General features: G+C 46.9%; 1 protein-coding gene across 2 annotated transcripts in view; it reads left to right on the forward strand.

Annotated features, from left to right (window-relative positions):
• Nucleotides 1-21418, forward strand: part of GRIK4 (glutamate ionotropic receptor kainate type subunit 4) — a 519693-nt gene that overhangs the window by 375973 nt on the left and 122302 nt on the right. For both annotated transcript variants that reach the window (XM_049856800.1, XM_049856801.1), the window contains exon 10: nucleotides 17706-17867. In XM_049856800.1, coding sequence (XP_049712757.1) covers nucleotides 17706-17867 — 162 coding nt within the window. The remainder of the gene's footprint in view (nucleotides 1-17705; nucleotides 17868-21418) is intronic.

Below are 21418 nucleotides of genomic sequence, written 5' to 3' on the forward strand. Positions count from 1 at the left end.
GAGTAATGGAGGGAAGCTCCCCAAGTACCACCCCCACCAAATGCAGAGCCGGGGAGCAGGCAGGTCTGGTAATGACAGGCGTTTCCTGGGCATGTGTGGGCAGAGCAGGCTCTTCAGTAGAAGCTGTTACTGCAAACCGTGCTCTCTGGAGCTGCTAACTCTGCTGTACCTGTTCTCTGAACTAGGTTGTTGGTGGAGAGGGATATATTTAAAAGCAGAAAATGGCGGGGAGAACCTGAAGGGGATTCGGGAGGGACTGACTGAAAAATTTTTTGCGTTTGCCTTTGGGGAAACTGTGGCTGACACCCAGAAGCCCCTTGACCCAAGTTATAAAGATTATGAAATTATTAACCAGCCATAACTAAGGAAATATTAAAATTAACCTATGGAAAATGTTAGAATTAACTACACTTCTTCAACAAGCACTTAGTAAGTGCCTACTGTGTGCTGGGGATTATAAGGAGCAGCATGATGTGGCCTGGTACGATGTTGTTTGAATAGCTCTTCGTCTAACAGAGGAGAAAGGCAACAGAGTCAACAAGAGGTATAGTTGATTTTAGCATGTATGTCTCACTCATCCCAGACAACACTGACATTTTAACCAAAGCCTTAACCAAGAGAGTAAATAGGATGGGAAATTATGGTGCCTGTGAGGTATTTTGGGGGTGGGGAGAACCTTTCAGAGCCTGGCCTAAAGAGAGAATACAAGCCCAGGCTGGCTTAGGGAAAGAGCAGAGAGAGTTGGCCAGCCCTAAAGGTGGGGTTGGAAACCCTGGTGGCATAGTGGTTAAGTGCTACAGCTGCTAACCAAAAGGTCGCCAGTTCGAATCTGCCAGGCACTCCTTGAAAACTCTATGGGGCAGTTCTGCCCTGTCTTATAGGGTCGCTATGAGTCGGAATCGACTCAATGGCAGTGGGTTTTTTTTTTTTTTAAAGAGGGGGTGGCCAAGTGGGTGGCCCTGATGTGCTCATGGTGTTAGGTCCCGATGAGTGTTTGACGGGTGAACTCAGTTCTGCCCACCCAGGTCTCTGGCCCTGTCCTTTATGAAGCAGGCTCCACCTGGACTGGTGAACCACCTTCTTCTCTGCAATCCCCCATGTGTAGGGTCTTCTAACCTTGAGACCTGAGGAAGAAGAAACTCCTTCCAGAAGGGAGGAATTCTCCAGAGGAGCTGCGGTGGCTGTTGAGATGGTTGGAGGATGTAGCAGGTTAGGTACAGATTGAACTCGAAAGTGCCAAGCTGTGTAAATTAAGTTTAGCTGGAGCTCCAGGCCACCTTAGTCTGGCAGGGCTCATTTCTATGAGTCATCCCTCTTCTTGCCAATGTCTACAGATGGCCACTCCTTCCTGTCACCTCCCTCCCCGCCCCCCCCCCCCCATTTCGCATCTGCTTATTCTGGTAAACCTGGTAGAACCTGGTACAGCGCTCTGGGCCTGGAGGTATTTTGAATCAATCAACTGCTTTCTTTGCTAGCAGGTGGGTAGCTGGTCACCAAGTCCTATTGGGTAATGGGGAGAGGAAAGGGCCTCAGAGATGGGATTCTTCTCTTGGTAAGCCCAGGTGACCAACAGGACTACCCCAAGATGCCTGGGAGGCTTCCCTATGAACTGCCATCTTTGAGATGTTTCTTCTGGGTCCCTTCGTCTGCTCTCTGCTCAAAGCAAGAATTTGTCTCAGCAGAGACTGATTAATCAGATTCTCTAAGGAGAATTAAAAAAAAGTGAGACATATTGATGTTAATTATCCGGGAAGAAGAACCAGGCACCAGTATTGGGAATGCAGGATCATTGAAAATGGAAATGAACTAATTAGGCTTTGCTGTCTCCCAGAGCTTGCGTGGGGGGAGGAGGAGCCTGCACCTTGGCAACAGGGTGAGATGTGATACATTAAAGGTGAGGCAGGAGTTTCCAGATATGGTAGATTCCTACCCAAGTGGGGGTAAGGGGTTTGAGAGCAGAATGAGTATTGCCATGAAAATCAATAGAAACAGAAGCAGCTTCAATAGGGGGTGTAGAGACTCCGGTGGAGGCGAAGAAACTCTGCTTGCATCGGAGGAACCAATTATCAGACAACCCCTTTGCTGATGTTTGACAAACAGCATGACAGTGAAGGCAAGTCCTGTGGGATTCCCAGAACCGAGTTTGAGATGTTTGTGTATCATCTATTTAATAAAAATTGAAACGTGTTCCTTGGGTCTGCCCCCAAGACACACACACACACATTTTGTCTATGTGTGTTGGTGACTGGGTACGCCAGGCTGTGCACATAAAATAAATCAAATTGAAATAAGAACTAGACTCTGGGGACTGCTCTGGTTCAGTATCTTTAGAAACATAATGGAAATGTCCTCCTCTGACTGCCCTGGCCTTCTGTTTAATAGAGCTTTGGGAGAAGGGGGACCTGCCTTGACCTCCATCACAAATTTGTTGAAGGTTCAAAAGTCCCGTTAATTCAGTAAGATATGCCTCAGCCTCCCCTTCTGACCCGTGATCCAGTAATTCTCAATTATCCACAATCAAGAGTCTGATAGTAAAAATCCAGCCATTCCCACAAGTTGGCATTTTAATAATAGTCTACCAGGTTCCAAGTGCCAGCAGTGTGCCAGCACCACACTAAACCTTTGTAGTCAAGACCACTGTCCTTGAAACAGCACTACTGGGTAGGTTTTCTAGTTCTACAGAATAGGAAAGGGAGGCCCAAGGAGTCGGAGAACCTTCTCTAAGGTTATTTAGTCAACAAGTGGTGGATCTGAGAATCTGCCTTTTACCTCCCAGTGCATAGCTTGTGCTTAACAAACTGACCTTTATGACTTTTCTGCGCTGTATTTTCCACGGCTGTGTAACAGATTACCACAAAGCTAGCAGCTCAAACCAACGCCACTTATTAGCTCCAAGTCCTGTAGGTCGGAAGTCTAGCAGTGCATGGCTGTATTTTTCTCCCCAGGGATCAGCCAGCTACGCACTCACCTGGAGCCCAGGGTACTCTCCCAAGACCATTCCTGTTGTTGGCTGAATTCAGTTGCATTTGTAGGAGCGAAAGCCATGTTTTCTTGCTATTGACTGAGGTCTGCTCTCAGCTCCTAGAGGCCTCTTTCTCAGGTCCTTGCCCCATGACACCCTCTGTCCATCAACGGAGGTGCTCCCTCAGTCAAATACCTCCCATACCTCGAATCTGACTGCCTTTTCTGCAAGAAGCCAGTGAAAACTTGGCTTTTAAAGGGCTAATGTGCTTAGGTCAGGCACACCCAGGTCATCTGTGCCGTTGAAGAGCCTGGGTGGCGCAGTGGTTAAGAGCTGTAGGGCAGTTTCACTCTGCCCTATAGGGTCACTGTGAGTCGGACTCGATGGCAACAGGTTTTGGTTTCGGTTGGTGCCATTGAATGAGGTCCCTGGGTGCCACAAATGTTGTGCTTGTCTGCTAACCTAAAGGTTTACCGACCAATCCATGGCTTCCAACCTGTCTGGTCAGGTTCAAATCCCTACTAAGAATTTGCATTTCTAACACGTTCCCTGCTGAGAATTTACATTTCTGCCCCAGATATACTGAATCTGAATCTACAGTTTAACAGGATCCACAGGCGATTCTTACGTATAACTTCCTGGGAACTTGTTTGAAATTCAAATTCTCAGCAGAGAACTTGTTAGAAATACACATTCTCGGCCAGGGTTCGAACCCGTTGGAAGCCGTGGTTCAATCCACTTCCTTAAAGATTACAGCCAAGAAAACCCTATGGAGCATTTCTACTCCATAACACATGGGGTCGCCATGAGTTGGAATGGACTTGACGGCAACGGGTTTGATTTTGGGTTTGGGTGCCATAGAACATAACCTAATCACAAAAGGAAAATTCATCATGTTCATAGTCCTGGAGATTATGGGGGGTGTGAATTTTGGGGGCCATTTTATAATTCTGCCAGGCCTATATGCCAACCATGTAAATGAGTTTATTTCTTTTACTTTCCCTCCTACCAGCTGGTGAATGGGTAAACAAGGGGAGGTCTAGCCAGGCAATCAGGAAGAAGGGACTAGAGACTCTTGGGGCAGGAAATCGATGCATCATGATAATGTAGATGGACAGACACCATGTTCTCTCTGCTAGCCCACTATGGGGCTCAGAGCAGGACACATCCTCAGCTCCTGATGGTGGTCTATAAACAAGCCCCTGAGAGAAGACTGAAAGCCAGAGTGGGGGGAGAAACTGAGGCACCTGGGCCTGCCACAGCTGCCAGGGAGACTCCCAGCCCAGAGGCATTCGGACCCCGCTGAGAAGATTATTTGGGATTTAATGGATGTTTGGAAAGCATAGGGAGACTGAGAATGAAAGACATTATGGCAAATTGTGTTGTTATTATTATTACATTACAAGTGCTATTGTATTACAAGCACCATTAGGAGTAGCATGGGCTATTATTATTAAGCAATCCAGCTTCTCCATCCCCAGCATCAGTCTCCGCTCAGTGTCAAAGGCATCAACAGCTCAATTAATCACCACCAGAGGCTTCTGGAGCCCTGTCTTTGTGGTGCTGACAGCTCATGTTCACAACCCAGTGGTAAGCATGATTCTGCCCATCCCGCTAAAGCCCCCAGCCAGAACTCACACTGGTGGACGCCTCTCCTGTGAATTTCAAAGCTGATTTTATCTTGGCCAAGAGTAAAGATCTTTCTAAAAGCATTCCTGGTCATATCACTCTCTTGCTTAAAGCTCTTGTATGGCTCCCCATTACCCTCAGGATAAAGTCCAAAGTCCTTAACGTGACTTGTGAAGCCTCTTATGAACTTTCCCATCGGGGTTTATCTGCTCCATTCCCCATCACCTACTGCGCTCCCCAGCCAGACTGAATGACTTGCAGCTCCCTGAATTTATCCTGTACGCGCTGGCTCCTCTGGGCATGTACACACACTGCTATTCCTCTGTCTGGGAAGCTTCTCTGCCCACTTCTTCATCTGGCTAACTCTTGCCCATTTTTCAGATCCAGCGTAGGAAAACCAGCAGAAAATCTGAAAGAAGGGATCATCTTATATTTGCCTACAGCACCTTGTACTTCTCACTCTTCAGAGGACTGGCCTGTTTCCTTGTCTTTCTTCCCTCCCACTCCTGCTTGCCACTAGACTCACTATAAGCCCCTTTAGACAGGGATGGGTATACCCACCAGTATATCTCTACTGCCTAACACGATGTGCGTCATAGAGGAGACACTCGTATTTGTGTTGAATGAATGAAGGAGTGAATGAGGTTAGCAAACATGGTCAAGATCTGAATATGTCATGTCCTGTGTACCCTCTCCCCTGGTGGAAACCCACCTGAGAGCCTGATGGCTTGGGTTCTGGTCAGTCACATACCTCCCGGTGATTGTCTTAGTTTCTTAGCGCTGCTGTAACAGAAGTACCGCCAGTGGGTGGCTTTAACAATGGAAATTTATTTCCTCATGGTTTAGGAAGCGAAAGTCTGAATTCGGGGAAGGAAGACTCTCTGTTCGCTGTGGGGGAAGATCCTTGTCTGTTTTCAGCTTCTATTCTCAGGTTCCTTGGTGAACACGTGGCGTGTATCTCCCCCTCCGTTTGCTCTGGCTTGCTTAATCTGCTCTTTTGTATCTCAAAAGAGATTGATTTAAGACACACCTACACTAATACTGCTTCACTGACAAAACAAAAAAGCCGTTCCCACAAGGGATTATAACTGCAGGTATAAACCCACTTTCACTGAGTGGATTTTGACTCATAGTGACCACACAGGACAGAGCAGAACTGCCCCATAGGGTTTCCAAAGCTGTAGTCTTTATGGAAACAGACTGCCACATGTTTTTCCCATGGAGCAGCTGGTGAGTTCAAATCCCCGACCTTTTGGTTAGCAGCTAAGCACTTGACCATTGCGCCACCAGGGCTCCTTACTAAACAAAAAAGGGGAATGGCTTGAACTTGGTTATAGACTTAGCTGGAAGTCACTGGACTACAAGTTCCCGGAGGCAGGGATTATATCTGGTCTCTCCTTGTTCCCTGGTGTCTTAGCACAGTGTTCACACTTAGAACATACAGGGTGAGTGCTGGTTGAACAGACTTGGCGGCTGGTGGGTTCAAACTATCGACCTTTTGGTTAAAGCCCAGTGCTTAACCACTGCTCCCACAGGGCCCCTTGACCACTGGTATAAAACCAAACCAAACCCACTGCTGTCAAGTCGATTCCAACTCATAGTGATCCTATAGGGATAGAGTAAAACTGTCCCTTAGGGTTTCCAAGGAGTGGCTGATGGATTCTAACAGCCTTTTGGCTCTGGGGTCCCAGCCAAAAGTTTACAACACATATTTCGGGGGTCACATTTCAATCCATAACAGGGATCTTGAGCATGCCAGAGTCAGCAAGACACTCAGCCCCCATGTGGTTGCCCGTCATTCAATCCTGCTGCAGAGATTGGGCAGGCAGAGTCCTTAAGCAGGCAGAGGCTGCTGGTTGACAGCGCCGCTCACCTTCCTAAATGACTGTACCCCTGGTGAGGTCAGGGCTGGACCTCGTGTTTGCTTAGTGCTTTCTTAAATCCTGTTGTGGCCCTGTGAGGGGAGGTGGGAAAAGCTTGGGTCTGTACATGTCTGAGGCTAATGAGTTGGTACCTGGGAAGGGAGAGGTTTAGTACCTGATGTGTAGAGGGGAGGCTTGATCATGGCTCCTGAGTGCAGAGACCATCAAAGGTGAGGAATTGGTGCTTGAAAATGAAACAGGCCTGGAGAAAAGCAGTAGCTCCCAGCCTGGAACCCTGGTGGCACAGTGGTTAAGAACTATGGCTGCTAACCAAAAGGATGGCTGTTCAGATCCACCAGCTGCTCCTTGGAAACCCTGTGGAGCAGTTCTGCTCTGCCCTATGGTTCACTATGAGTCTGAATCAACTCGGCAATGGGTTTGGCTTTTTTATTTTTCTTCTCCCCAGTCTAACGGAGAGCATCAAGTATCCCGCATTGTTCATGTCACTTTCATCCACCGAGGTTTCAGCTACCCAGTTAATAACTACTTATTTAGTTCCCAGAGGCACAGAGCAGTCTGCTAAATACAAGATGAAGACAGCCTCAGCTGTTGGGGAGGAGGTGGGAAGATTCTTCCACCTGGCCTCTGCCTTCCTCTTCCTAGGAGCGAATGACTGAAGTCTTTGTAAGAGTGGTTCCATCCCGATGGGTGGCTGCAGGTGAACATTAATTCATTTGATGAATGTATATTGAGCACTTGCTAAGCAAAAGTGTGGGTAAGGTGCAGGGAACAAGACAGAATATGCTCTGCCTTTGAAGTCCTGTTTGTGGTCTCATATTGGGCAAGAAAGGCAAAGAAGGAAGAGAGTTCCTGGGAGGAGTAGATATGCATGCTTAGGTCATGGGAATAAATGAACAGGAAACATGAGGGAAGAGGGAGCCAGGAGGTTTAGGACCAAACCTCCCATTAAACAGAATTCACTGACAGGTAAGAATTAGCCTCCAAGCTGCTACTTTCTTCAAAGACCTGTTACACAAAAAGCAATCCCCCAGCCTGCAGAGAGCAGAGGCTTTGATGCAGATAGAGCGAGGCAACACAGTCTGACAAACTCTGGAGACAGGGAGAGGCTGTCAAGGGGTAGCCAGGAGATTCTGGACTCCTGGTGGCTCCAGGGATTACCAGAGAAAGGCTAAGAAGGGACTGGTGAGACAAGGGTCTGGGGACTGGCCTCTAGCATGCTGTGGGTCTCAAGGAGAAATGAATGGATATAGCTATAAAGAAGAGCCGTGGGGAGTGGAGAGGATCAGGCTGCCATGGGTGAGATGAGGGACCATCAGACAGCGGCTCCCTCCTAAATGCACTCAGTCAAAGCATTGGCTCCTTTCTGTATGCTGTGCACCAGGATAGACGCCGATAATATAAGTGCACTTGTCTCAGTAGCACCCTGTCCTTGGAGAGAGAGCTAAGAACAAAGGCAAGTGATAGAAGCTATAAACGATAAGAGGTATGCATGTAAGGTACAGTGGTAGCACAGTTGAAGCAGTGGCCCATTCTGCCTGGCTTTGGGGATGGAAGAGGTCAAGGTAAGGAATGAGGGGAGGGTAGACAGGAATCATAGCATGCAAATGTATGTATGTCGAGGGAAGGAGTTTGTCCTCTGTGTAATAAGGAGCATTGGTGAGGGGAGATCTCTCCAGCAACAGCATGGAGAATGAACTTAGAAAAATGCAGGTCTAGAGGAAGGGAAACCAATTAGTTTATAGTCCAGGAACAAGCTGGTGAGGATCTAAATTAGGGTAGAGGCAATGGGGACGGAGAGCAGGGGACAGATTCAAGGGATGTGAAGGAAGTAAAATGATCTCAGATGACAATGAATGACTGCATGCATGCATGCATGAATGAATGAGATGTAGAGGTTGAGAGAATGGAAGAAATGGAGGATGAGCTACAAATTCTGGCTTGAATGATGGGTGTGTCATGATCATAATCCCAGACAGGGTCCCAAGGGAGGGGAACAGATTTCAGTGGAAAGATTAGTTCAAGTTCAGGCAGTGACATAGTCTTAAGTATATCTTCCACCGTTGTAGCTTCATGGAGCCCTGGTGGCAAAGTAGTTAAGAGCTCAGCCTGCTAGCCAACAGGTTGGCAGTTCAAATCCATCAGCCACTCTTTAGAAACCCTGTGAGGCAGTTGTACTCTGTCCCAAAGGGTGATAATGAATTGGAATTGACTCAGCGGTACACAACAACAACAATTCTAGCTTCATAAATATGAGTTAAGAAATTAGAATCTTTTGTTGTTCTCAATACTCACTTAAAATGTATCTCATGGCGGTCTAACCCACTGCTGAGCTGTTGAGAACAGTAGAGTAAGCACTGATCTTGTCAGCCAAGTACTTGGATCTTAATCCCTCATCTGTCTTTTGGGAAAGAGACTTCACACTTAGGCACCTCAGTTTCTTCTTCCTCCAGATGGGAATCTGAGTAAAAGCTGTCCTGTCTAGTTCCAAGGGTGGTTGTGAGGACCATCCAAAACAGTTGTAGAAAGAACCACATCAGTGAAAACAGTTAATATAGTTATACTCGATAATAAATTGATGCCCAGTAAATTACTTGTTATTCAGATGATATAAAGGGTGCTGACCTTCCCTCCAAGGCAGATTCTGGAGCCAGGGCTGAGCATGGAGCAGAGGAGCTCAGATTCTCAATCTTGGCTGAAGGAAGCCAAGAAGCAAGGGACTGTTTGAAGTACCACCTCTAGGGGGTGATGGAGAATAAGAACCAGTTCTAGAGTGATGGGCCTGCAAATAAGGGCAGATGGCTGGGCCCAGGCAGCAGAATTTGGAGAGATTCTTGGGACTGTCGGGGCCTTGGGACTTTTTATATGGCATCTGTGGTCCAGCAGGAAACCCTGGTGGTGTAGTGGTTAAGTGCTACGGCTGCTAACCAAAAGTTTGGTGGTTCAAATCCACCAGGCACTCCTTGGAAACTCTATGGGGCAGTTCTACTCTGTCCTATAGGGTCACTATGAGTCGGAATCAACTCTACGGCATTGGGTTTTTTTTTTGGTGGTCCAGCAGGAAGGGAGCTGTTAAGGTTCTTGGACTCACTAGGACCAAAGGCCTTATGGGGAAGCAGGGAGATGGCCAACTTTGTGGCATAATCTTCTAGGCTTCAGGGAGGCCCCCTTTCCATCCTGTCTTCCTCATTGCCTGTTAATGATGCCTGCAAGTGCGTGAGTTATTTTATTGTTACTGGTAGTAATACTAGTAATTGAAGAAGTCTGCATCATACTTCTGGTCTACACAGCACTTTTGTATATATATCATCTTCTTTGAGCCTCACAGCAACAACATAGTGACGCATTATTGTCCCCATTTTATAATGAGGAAAGTTGTCTAATTAAACGAAATAAAACTAAAGAGATTTTTTTTTAAGTTTTATTTAGGACAAAATACCACTAGACGGTATATGACAAAATGCTATAACTCAAAACCATACTCATTCTCTCCAGCATAATTATTCTCTGAATCAGTGAATTAAGCCAAAGAACCACTTTTGGCCTCATTGATTTTTCTCTAGGTGCTGGGGATACAGCAGTGAGCCCGACAAGGCCCACTGTACCTTCAGGGAGTTTACAGGCCAGCAGAGAAGGCATTTATGGCCCCAGTAAGGGTGACCATAGGGAGATTTGACTGTAGGTGGTGAAGGTTCCTGGACAGCTCTCAGCAGAAGTTGGCCAAGTTCAAGAAGCTGCATTTTGACAGCCTACTTCTCCATGCCATCTTAGCCACAGGTCTTCTATTATGCTCCATTTATTTCTAATTTCTCCCTACCTGTGACACCTGGTGTTTGCTCTTATTCCTTCTCTGAGTTCTTCTCATGTCTTCTCAACCCTCTCATGTCTCAAGATCGCTCATGGTTCAGGTGCTTAGTCAGGAAGCCCCAGATCTCTCTGTTATTAAAGCCCTCCTCACGCGAGATTTCCTTAATGTTCGGTAATCCCTTTACTTGCTCAGACCACAAGTGTTCATTTTGTAGATGCAAATCACCTCACCAGTCTTAAGTTGACAGGTGTATTCTGAAATCAATTTTAACTCAATTTCGCCAGCACAATCACAGTGAGCTCATGGAACCTCTGACCCTCAGTACCCTGCATGCTGAGGTCACGCAGTTGGCGAGGAAACCGTAACAAGAACACAGAGCAATGGTTTTGAAGTCAGACATGCCTGGGTTTGAATTCAGACCCCTTTGTTTACCAGTTGTATGGCCTCGGGCGAGCCACCTTACTACTCTGGGTCCCAGTCCCCTCAACTATAAAATGACAAATAGTAACTCCCATATCATAGGGCTGCCTTAAGGATGGATTGAGATAATTCACGTGAAGGGCTTAGTTCTGCCTGGCACACAGTTGGTGGTCAATAAATTGTGGTAGTTATTACTAATATAATTACTATTTTGTTATTATTATTAATGATTAGAAGATCTGGAACTTTAACTGAAACCTTGTATCTCTATGCAAATAGCCACACCAAGCAATTAACATGTATGGTGACTTATTTAGCAAAACATTTCTCATTTGACAGGTAGCTAAGAATAGCTTCTTACAGACTGAGAGAGAGCAGGAGGGAGGAGAAGCCCCCAGGCCAGATGTTTCTCTTCGGAAGGTTTGGCTGTAGCAGGGGGACCAGGAACACCCTCTTCAGTAACACTGGCAGCGTGGGGGATAGATTGCACTTGGAGAGAAGAGGACTCACCTGTAGTGAGCGCCTACTGTCACCCCTGCAAAATAAAGGAATGTTACTATCTGCATTTCATAAGTGAGCAAACTGAAGTTCAGTAAGGCTAACGACCTTCCCAAGGTCGCCAAACCAGTAAGTGGCCAAATCATTATTTGAACCCAAGCCTGTCTCACTCCAAAGCCTGGGTTCTTTCGACTGCATCCTGCTGTCTCCTGATGAGACTTCCAGGTTGTATACCTCCAGGGCGCACCATTCATATTGTCATCAATGTAAATGTAAATGGCACCCGTGCAATATGGTGGCCATGCCTCCTGAGATCAGAAGTACAGAAAACAGGCAGCTATTGCAAAGGAGAAATGACGAGGGCCTAACCTGTTGGGACTGGGAAAGAAGGGGCAGCTTCAAGAGACATTTAGACAGGAATTGGCAACTGACTGTATCTGGAGTTAGAAGAGAAGGGAATTGAAGCTGACTTCAGAGTTTCAGGCTTGGGTGGCCAGGAGAATAGTAATGCACGTCCTGGGTTAGGAATACTGTGGGCAGACAGAAGTTGGCCACTTCCCTTACCTCCCCATTTTGCCTGGGGCCCAGGTGGTGAAGTGTTGGGAGATGGATTTGATTCCAGGACGTGGTCTAGACCTGTACTTTAGTTTTTCTGCTTTTAAAGTCAAGCAGAGGAGCTGAGTCTGGATAATTAAAAGCTCTTGTGTTTTTAGCTCTAGTTGACCAACATTGTCCTCTTCCAGGGTTGCCTGTCTAACTCCAGTCCACACTGATGGGACCTGGCTGCTTAGCCCAGGCTGAATGACCGCCACTCCTCATAGAGGACATCTCTTTCATTCTCCTGTGCAGAAGCTGCCCATGGGATCTGCTCACCCTTTTTATTAACCCCTCCCCTCCCTTCTAAATTCCTCATGCCACAGTTTTGCACTTCTTTTTGGCACTGAGACCCTGGGTGGTGTGAGGCATTGCCATTCCACTCCCAGCTACCAGCTCCCCAAGCCCTCCCTTCCGCCTTGCCCTCCAATAAATCTTCCTGAGACCTGGGACCTCCATGCTTCTGGGCCCCATCTCCAAATCAGCTTCCCACTCATAGCCTGCCCTTGCCTGCTGGCCCAAGTGGAGGAACAGGTTGTGGATGCATGGAAAGGCCGCTGCAGCTGACTGCTGAATAGATGCATGTTTATAAACTGGGAGCTTGGAGATGTCACACTTGCTGAAGAAAGTGAGGGGCACTCAGCAGAGCTGCACCGCCCATGGTGACCTTTCCAGTAGCTTTCAAGCCATGTTCCTTGAGGGGTTCCTTCCAGGCCCTGTTCGAAACACCCCTCATCCCAGGGTAACATCCGTCTCTATTCACTTGTGACTGAGTCGACCTTCAACTGTAGTTTTTTAACTCTCTGCACATCATTGTATATACACAAGGATTCACACACATGCACACATACACACAAACACTGGCACGCACGTGCACACACACACTTACATACACACAGGCACACACATTTTTTAGTTTTTTAATGAGAAAGCCCAATGAGATGACAACAAGCTGTCAGGAATTTGTTTTTCAAAATCCAATGATGCAACTCCCAGAGGATAATCAGGGGTTGGTATATATTCCCTTCATGTCCTTACACTTTCTGTAGGTATACATATGGCTGTGTAGTTAGCGATCAGAGTTGGGCACAGTGAGGACCCCAAGGCCTGGAAACGTCTTCAGTCAACAGCCCTTCAACGAGCATTTACCAAACAGCTTCCAGGTATCAGGCATTATGCTAGGTGCAATGTGGTGTTCAAAAATGAGGCAGACACATTTCTGCTCTCTAGGAACATACAGTCCATTGGAGAGAGAGGCCAACCACAGAGATAGATTTGACAGGAGTTGGAAACTGACTGGATGAAAAAGTAACAGCAGCACGAGAGCTGTCACAAAGGCATACACGCTTGGAGTAATTGAAAATCGGGGTCTTGGTCTCTTCCACCACTCGGCCCTACCAGATGGCCATTTGCTCTATTCTTCGCCCTGGCTTCCCTGGTGTCAGAACGGTGGGAATCCACTGCCAGTGGACCCTTAGGGTTTCCCTTTCCCGCACATTAACAAGAATGGAACCAAGCTCTCCGTGAGAGCCTACTCCACCCCAGGGACCACTGCCAGCCCTTTGTCTTCCTTGGACTCTCATTCAGAAACGTCATAGCTAGCCAGGCAGTATGGCTAAGGTAAAGGTAGGGGGTGCAGGGAACCTGAGTGGGCCAGGTGGGCATTCTTAGTGAACTAAGTGTGCTTTCTTAGTGACCCAGGTGTGCATTTTCAGAGCTTACGAGAGCAATAAAAACCAGATGACTGTTAATCCCTTGAAATATCCTGCACAGATTTTTGTGTTTATAATACATGTTTCCCTGAAGTCCCTGGGTAGTGCAAATGTTAACACATTTGGCTGCTAGGCAAAAGGTTGGCAGTTTGAGTCTACCTGGAGGTGCCTCAGAAGAAGGCACTGGCAGTCTTCTTCCAAAAAATCAACCCTTGAAACCCTGTGGAGCCATATCTGACACTCATGGTGTCACCATAGGTCAGAAATCACTCCACGGCAACCGGCTAGTTGGTTGGTTTCCTACATATGTTTAGAGTAGCATTTCCCAAATTATGTTCTGTGGAACGCTACGGTGAGATACTCCTGGGTTTCTGCAGGGGAAAGTGTTCTGTGATCAATACATTGGAAAGTGCTGGGTTAAACAAAATTAAACGAGCTGCTTTACTGAAGGACTTCTTTCAACCTTTAATAGGCTAGTGCATTGTGAATCTCGAAAAGGTGGGCATAACATGCAATGTGTTTCCCACCTTGTTTGAACATGGAGCCTTGTTTTCATAAAATTTCTGTTAACATCTGGAAGGCTAGCATCCTGAGGAGCATACTTTGGAGAATACTGGCTGAGAAGATTTGTGTTGTTGATAAACTCATGATGATCAGCTATTTCCCATATTCTTTTAGAAAGTCTTCAGTAGCAGCAGGAGAGTCTAAGTTTAGATGTAAAGAAGATTTTCCTAACGAGAAAGATGCTTGGGGAGTAGAATCCTAGAGTGCCCTGGGAGATGATGATAATAAGAGAACATACCACCCCCCTTTTTGTCCTTCTACTCGCTCTTCCATGAGTCATTGTAAATAGAATGAGTTATCAAGGAATCTCCTGGAATCTTTTTTATCTGAAGGGGCCTTTGAAAATAGGATGTAATTGAGGGATAAGAAGGTAGGAATTAAAAGAGAGACAGACTAGCTGATTTCTGGATGGACTGTCTGTAAGTACGTATAATTAACTCATTTATTTTTACTCTGCCCAGAAGGTGCATTTGCAGGAAACACCTTTTTAATTCAGGTTTCCCAGACAGGTAGAACTAAAGAAATAGAGGCCCAGAAGTTTCCCAAGATCTGACAGTAATATCAGTTACTACCATATGTTGAGCACTTCTCATTCCAGATACGATGCTAAGCCTTTTGCATATAACATCTTGTTTTGTTTTGGGGGGCGGGGGTAATATAGTATCTGGATTATTGTTTCCATTTTGCAAAATGAGGATTTGAAGCCCAGAGAGGTTAAGGAAGTTGCCTAAGGGCACACAGCTAGTATGGTATTAAACCTGGATTTTGAACACCAAAGCCCATACCCTTATCCACTATATCTTCATTATTGTCGCTGTGAGTCTCTGCACACCCAAGACATCAGGGCTTCCTTGAAAAGGGCCTCCAGCTCTACGGCCATGTGGGTGGGGAGAGGATAGAGGTGGAGTGATAAGCTACCACATTAACAAGGAAACCAAGGGAGAGGAGACATTTTACAGCTCCCACTGTATGAACCATGGCCGATGAGGGCCCTTGGTGCCCAACAGCAGCCTGGCTCTGCACCGTATGAATCAATACGTTCTTTGGATTGTCTCTGTGCCCCTAATGTAATGGGAATGTGGCAGAATCCAAAATACACTTAACCTTCATCCAGCTCCACTCTTGTCAGGGGTCAGTGGCTCCAAAGGAGTCTGTGTAACTCCACTCTGCAAGCTAATGTGGCCAGGCTGTGGGCAGGGGTGCTCGGGCCAGCAGTCTGAGGCCTTGGCGGTGGCTATAGATATGAGTGAGGCTGCATGGGGGTGCCAGGTGCTTTTAGGAGCTAAGTCTTTGTTTTTTTTTAAGGTTTTATTGTGTTTGGGGTGAAAGTTTACACAGTAAATTAGGTTCCCGTTTAACAATTTTTCTACAGATTGTTCCATGACATTGGTTCAGTGTTCGCCACGTGTCAGCAGTCTCATTATTTCCATTCTGTTTATTCTCTTTCCATTTATCTAGTTCCCCTGCCCTTCCTCGTCTTCTCGTCTTTGCTTTTGGGCAAATGCTGACTGTTTGGTCTCGTGTAGTTGATTGTTTAAGGGAGCACATTCTGGAGGAGCTAAGTCTTAAGAAAAGGAGACCACCTGAAGGAAAGCAATGTTTCCGCCTGGCCAGAAAGTAAACACAAGGCACCTGCCATCTGTTGTGTCAGGTTGCGTGGCTGACGGGTCAGTCCTGAGGTCTGTAAGTAATGTGTGTCCGTGGGGTACAGAGCCACGTGTGAGGCACTGGTAATGACCAAGTGAGGAATGCCACTTCAGTGTGAGACGATGACCTGGCTCACACTTGAGGCAATTTTCCAGGAGTGGGGATTGGTGGGCTGAATAATCTGTAGCCCTCACTTGGCTTGCCTGTGTAGGACCAAGTGAGGGCCCTGGAGGTCCGGGGCTCTGGGCTTAGCTGTGCCTGAGGAAGAAGGTTCTTCTTTCTGTATTACTGGCTGGCCTCAGTGGACTCATATCCACGGGTTTTAGCTTACTCTGCTAATACTTGGCCGCAGCATAGTGATTGGATAAGGACCATAGGTTACTGGGAGAATTCACTTGAGCTTCCAAATGCCACTGCCCCATGTGGGGCTTCTTTGACTACTGCAACCCCTACTATGATCCCACATACCAAAAAAAAAAAAAAAAAAACTAAACCCATTGCCATTGAGTTGATTTCAACTCATAGCGACCCATAGGACAGAATAGAACTGCCCCATAGGGTTTCTAAGGAGTGTCTGGTGGATTCAAACTGCCGACCTTTTGGTTAGCAGCTGTAGCTCTTAACCACTACACCACTAGGGTTTCCATGATCCCCCATAGCAATCTGAAATTATATGTAATATAGCTGCTAACCAAAAGGTCAGCAGTTCAAATCCACCAGGTACTCCTTGGGAAATCCATGGGGCAGTTCTACTCTGTCCTGTAGGGTTGCTATGAGTGGGAATCGACTCGACGGTTTTTTGGTTTGTTTACTTACTGTCTGCCTCCTCCAGGAGTCTGCAGGCTCCTTGAGAGTAGGAAATGTGTCTTTCTTGTTCATATCCTCTGTGCCTAGAACACTGTCTGGTAGATAATAAGCATTTAAATATTTGTTAAAGGAATTACGAAATAATAAAGACACATCCCTACCCACAGACATCCAACATGAGATTCCTACAAAGCAAATTTGATTTTGTCACTCCTCTGCTGACAGCGCTCTTGGGTCCTGTCACTTTCAGGACAGAATACCAGCTACCCAGCCTGGCATCCAGGTCCTTGTGCCCTTGTCCCTGCTTACCTCTCCAGCTTTGTTTCTCACCATTCTGTCCTCTTCAGCACCCATGGATCCTATGCTCTAACCCAGTGGCCCCCAAACTTCAGTGTGCATGAGACCTAGGAACCTGTTGAAAATGCAGACTTCTGGACCTTGTTGTTGTTAGTTGCCTGGTCCGTCAGCATCTTCACGATTGTTGGTATGCTCAAGGCCATTGTTGAAGCCATTGTGTATTTTGAGAGTCTTCTAACCTAGGGTGCTCACTCTCAAGCACTATATCAGACAGTATTATGTTGTGATCCATAGGGTTTTCATTGCCTAATTTTCCTGGGCCTTAGTCCCAGAGATTCCATATTCAGTTGGTGGTAGGTGGCATGCAGGAATTGTCACCCCCCCCCCCCCGAGAAACCCAGGTGATTCTGATGCAGGTATTCTGTGGTCCGCACTTTGAGGAGCATTGCTTCCAGCAAGCACACCACTGCAGCTCACTGAAAGCACCATGCACCCTCTTACCTCCATGCCTTTGCATGCATGGTGCCTTCTGTATGGCATAGCCTCTCTCTATTCATATTTCCCACCCAGAAAATGCCTATGTATCTTTTAGGATTCAGCCCAGGTGTCACATCTTAGACACAGTCCTCCTCCATCTTATACAAACCTTTATTGGAGATCATTCTATTTATCTTTTTCTCCGTATAACACTGTGAGCTCCCAGAAAAATAACTCTTAGTTATATCTATATCCCTAGTACCTAGCAGAGTATCTGGTGTAGGATAGGTACTCAATAATTGTTTGTTAAGGGTAGAATGAGACACCTGGATATGCTCCAGCAAAGTCCATCCCCACACTTCTTCCCTTCCTAACTCTGTTCTCTGTTTCTGATTGCTGGGTCTTTCTAGGAGTTCTCACTCCAGAGAATGGACAACCTTGTGGATGATCGTGTCAACATCCTGGGATTTTCCATTTTCAACCAGTCCCATGCTTTCTTCCAAGAGTTTGCCCAGAGCCTCAACCAGTCGTGGCAGGAGAACTGTGACCATGTGCCCTTCACTGGGCCTGCGGTAAGTGCCCACCAGAGCTCCTTTCTACTGCCCTGTCCCCTCCACACACACACATCTCTCTAGGCCAGCTGCTGAGTCCATCCTTCCTCTTCTTCCAGTCCCAGCTCAAATAGAGATGCACAGAAGTGCTGGGAAAAGGTTAAATGGGACCATTTGGGGAAGTAGTGAGCTGTAGAACAGCAAGCTTGGACAAGGAGACAGCAGGGGGAGGTCGTATGGAGCCACCAGGTTGTCATTGAATGATGTCTGTGAGGTCTCCCGTGGCTGGGCTCCTGATAATGTTGTTGCTGAAAACTGCCTTAGCTCAGGAACCAATCTTACTATTGGAACGGCCCATTAGAGGATCTGTTCCCCTCATCTTTCACATAAGGAAACTGAAGCTCAGGCTGGGGATTGGAGTGGGAGGAGTAAATACCAAGCCTTTTGCCAAGTGAAACTAGACTCTTGACCCCTGGTCCAGTGATCTTTCCATCCCATTGTACAGTAGAAGCTCTCCAGAGAGGTTTCCTTTGTGCTGTCGTCCATGTTCTTCCTCTTTGTAGTTCCTTCCCCCTGCTGTGTGTGTGATGGACACAAACATCTCCCTGCCGTTCTCCAGTGGGTTTAATGCTCTTACTCTGTGGGACAGGTCAAGTGCACCTGCCTGTGTCCATTTGTTAAAAGGCAGGTTCTCAGGAGACTGTGATTATGGGGCTCTCTTCTGTCTCTCTCACCAGAGGGAAAAGGCCAAGAAACACCATTCTTGGAGACTGCCTTCTCTCCAGGCTCCATCCTAGCTATGTTACATACATCATTTCATTTAAGCCTAAAAAGTCCCCAAGGAAGCTCATGTGATGCTTACAACAACCCTTGGAGATAACTACTATCAGTATCTACATTTTATAGATGATGAAACTGAGATCTAGAGAGGTTAAGTAAATTGCCATGGTCACACAGCTTGTGAGCGGAGGAACTAGGATTAGAACCAGGCCATATGTCTTTACAGTTCATACTTATAAGCCCTGCACGATTTTGCCACTGTGTGGGACCATCCAACATTCTTTTGACACACTGTACTGCAGCTGTGCCTAGAAGAATGCAAGTACTTAATAGGTATTTGTTGAATGAATGAATGAATGAATGAGTGGGTCAGGTGGAATGATGAGTTATGGATAGAATGAAATGGAAAAGAGTTAGACCAAGGAAGTAGAAGTGGAATTGGGCTGCTGGAATGGGTACCCTCCTGGAGTGGGAAATTCTCTGGTGGCTTTGAAAACAGGGGTGATACCTATCTTTGATGAGGCATGTCTAGAGGTAAGGACAGGGCTAGACATCTGCACACGAGGGCACCCAATTAGGGGTTGGCCAACGTGGCAATCCAGGGGCGGGCCTATTGGGACAGGGGTAGGGAAAAAGCCACCTTTCACAAAACTCTGTGCTTTTATAATTGTGTAGCCTGGTGGAAATCTTAGGAAGGAGGAGGTAGCTAAGGGGTCAGAGTTCAAACACTCAGGAAGCTTTGATCAGGGGAACTGGACAGGAGAAGGGGGTTTGACAACTGAGTTCCATGGAAGGTTTTTGGAGGGGGTCCCAACAAGCTGTTTTAGATCTGAAAGAAGAATTCACTGGAAGGATTTGGGGAGAAGCATTGAAGGGAGGGGATCTTCACCCCCATTAGATGGCTTAAGGGATGGGGAGGGACATCCTGAAGCCCAGTGTCATGTGCAGGATCAGGCTCATCCCTCCTGGCAGGAATACAAGCCCTGCTTTCCTGGTCGAGTCTACGGTTCTTGCAGGCATCACACTAATGAGGTGCTGACAAACTTGAAGGACTCCCAAAACAATATTAGGAAAGGAGAAAAATATGCTTCCTCCTGTCCAACCCAAACCTTATCACGCTTGGCAACTGGCCTAATAAAATAAAAAGTCCCCATGCTACATTTCCAGTTTCTCTCTGAGGGCTTCAGTACTTCCATTCATGCTGTGCATTGACCATGAGCAGGCAGATGAGAGGCCCTTGGTGCCTGGTGGAATACCTCTCTATGGGTCTGACACAAATGCCAAGCAACCTCTGTCACCTGGCTTCTAGGCCAGCCCTGGCAGAGGTCATACATGACAGAAAGAGCACTGGCCTTGGAGGCAGAAGACCTGGGTTCAAATAGTGCCCTTGCCATTTTCACGCTGTGTGATCTTAGGTAGTTATGTAGTCCCTCTGAGCCTCACATTCTTCATCTGTACAATTGGGCTATTTGTGCTTGACCACCTTAGGGGATTGTTGTAAAGACAAAATAAGATGATTCGATCTTCAATCCGCAATTACTCATCGCATAGGTTTATTTAACATCTGTACGCCAGACACTGGGATAAAGGTTAGCAAATATGTCAAGTATCTTTTGCTACAAAAATGCTGTGCACCAAACAACCATAAAATCTCATTAGCGTACAACAGTTAGCATTTTTATAGCTCATACACCTGGGGTCAGCTAACCTGTTGCCATTGAGTTGATTTCAACTTCTGGTGAACCCACACGTATCAGAGTAGAACTATGCTCCATAGGGTTTTCACTACCTAATTTTTTGGACGTAGATTGCAAGGCCTTTTTTCCGAGGTACCTCTGGGTAGAATTGCCACCCTTTTGCTTAGCAGCCAAGTGCATTAATTGTTTGCACCACCCAGGGACCCTGAGGGTGAGCTAGGAATTGACTATCTAAGCTGGTTTAGGTGAGCAGCTCTGCTGATCTGGCTGGGCTCACTCAAGGAAAGTGTGCCAGCTGATCCAGGCTGGGCCTGACAGGGGCAGCTCTCCCACATCTCTCCTGGATCAGTGTGCCAGCCTGCCATGTTCTGATGACAAAGGCAGAAGGACAGCAAAGCAAGTGGAAACACAAGACATCTTAGTCCTAGAGCAGACACACTGTTACTTCCTCTTCATTTTATTGGCCAAAGCAAGTCACACAGCAGAACTAGGAAGTCAGGGAGTGAGGAAATATAGTCCACCCTTTCGGAGGGAACAGCTGCAAAATCACAAGGCAAAGGGTTTGAATACAGAGAAGGGTGCTGGTTGGGGGCCCCTCATGCAGTCGGTCGCAGCGAAGAAAAGCCAAAGTCTATGCTGTCTCGAGGTTCACCGGGTGGAAGCAGATCCACCTCTCCCTCTGGGAGTATAAGTCTAGGGGTATCACACTCCTCCATGCTCCAGCGGAAGCAGAGGGGAGCTCCTGAGCCCTTTGTGGAGAGGTGAGGGAAGGCCTACCAGAGGAGGGGCAGCACATATTCACTGCTCATGTACAGTGTGCAAGATAATGAAGGGAGCAGCGGGGGCTGGAGCTGACCTGCTCAGGTGACCTGGGTAAGATGTCCTATCACAGGGTTAAAGCATATAAAACTCTGACCTTAGTTTCCTCCTTCCCGATCTAGTCTCAGACCTCCCCAAACCTCAGCATTCTACACTCCCCAAGAATTTTGGTGGGCATTCGATGAGTGGGAGCATTCTCTGGAGGCTCCCTCAGTGCTGGGGGTGGAGATGAGTAAAAATAGGCTGTCCCACAGCTGCTCAAGGCTATTTCTGAGG

This window comes from Elephas maximus, chromosome 17 (assembly GCF_024166365.1).
Source record: "Elephas maximus indicus isolate mEleMax1 chromosome 17, mEleMax1 primary haplotype, whole genome shotgun sequence".
Taxonomy (NCBI): domain Eukaryota; kingdom Metazoa; phylum Chordata; class Mammalia; order Proboscidea; family Elephantidae; genus Elephas; species Elephas maximus.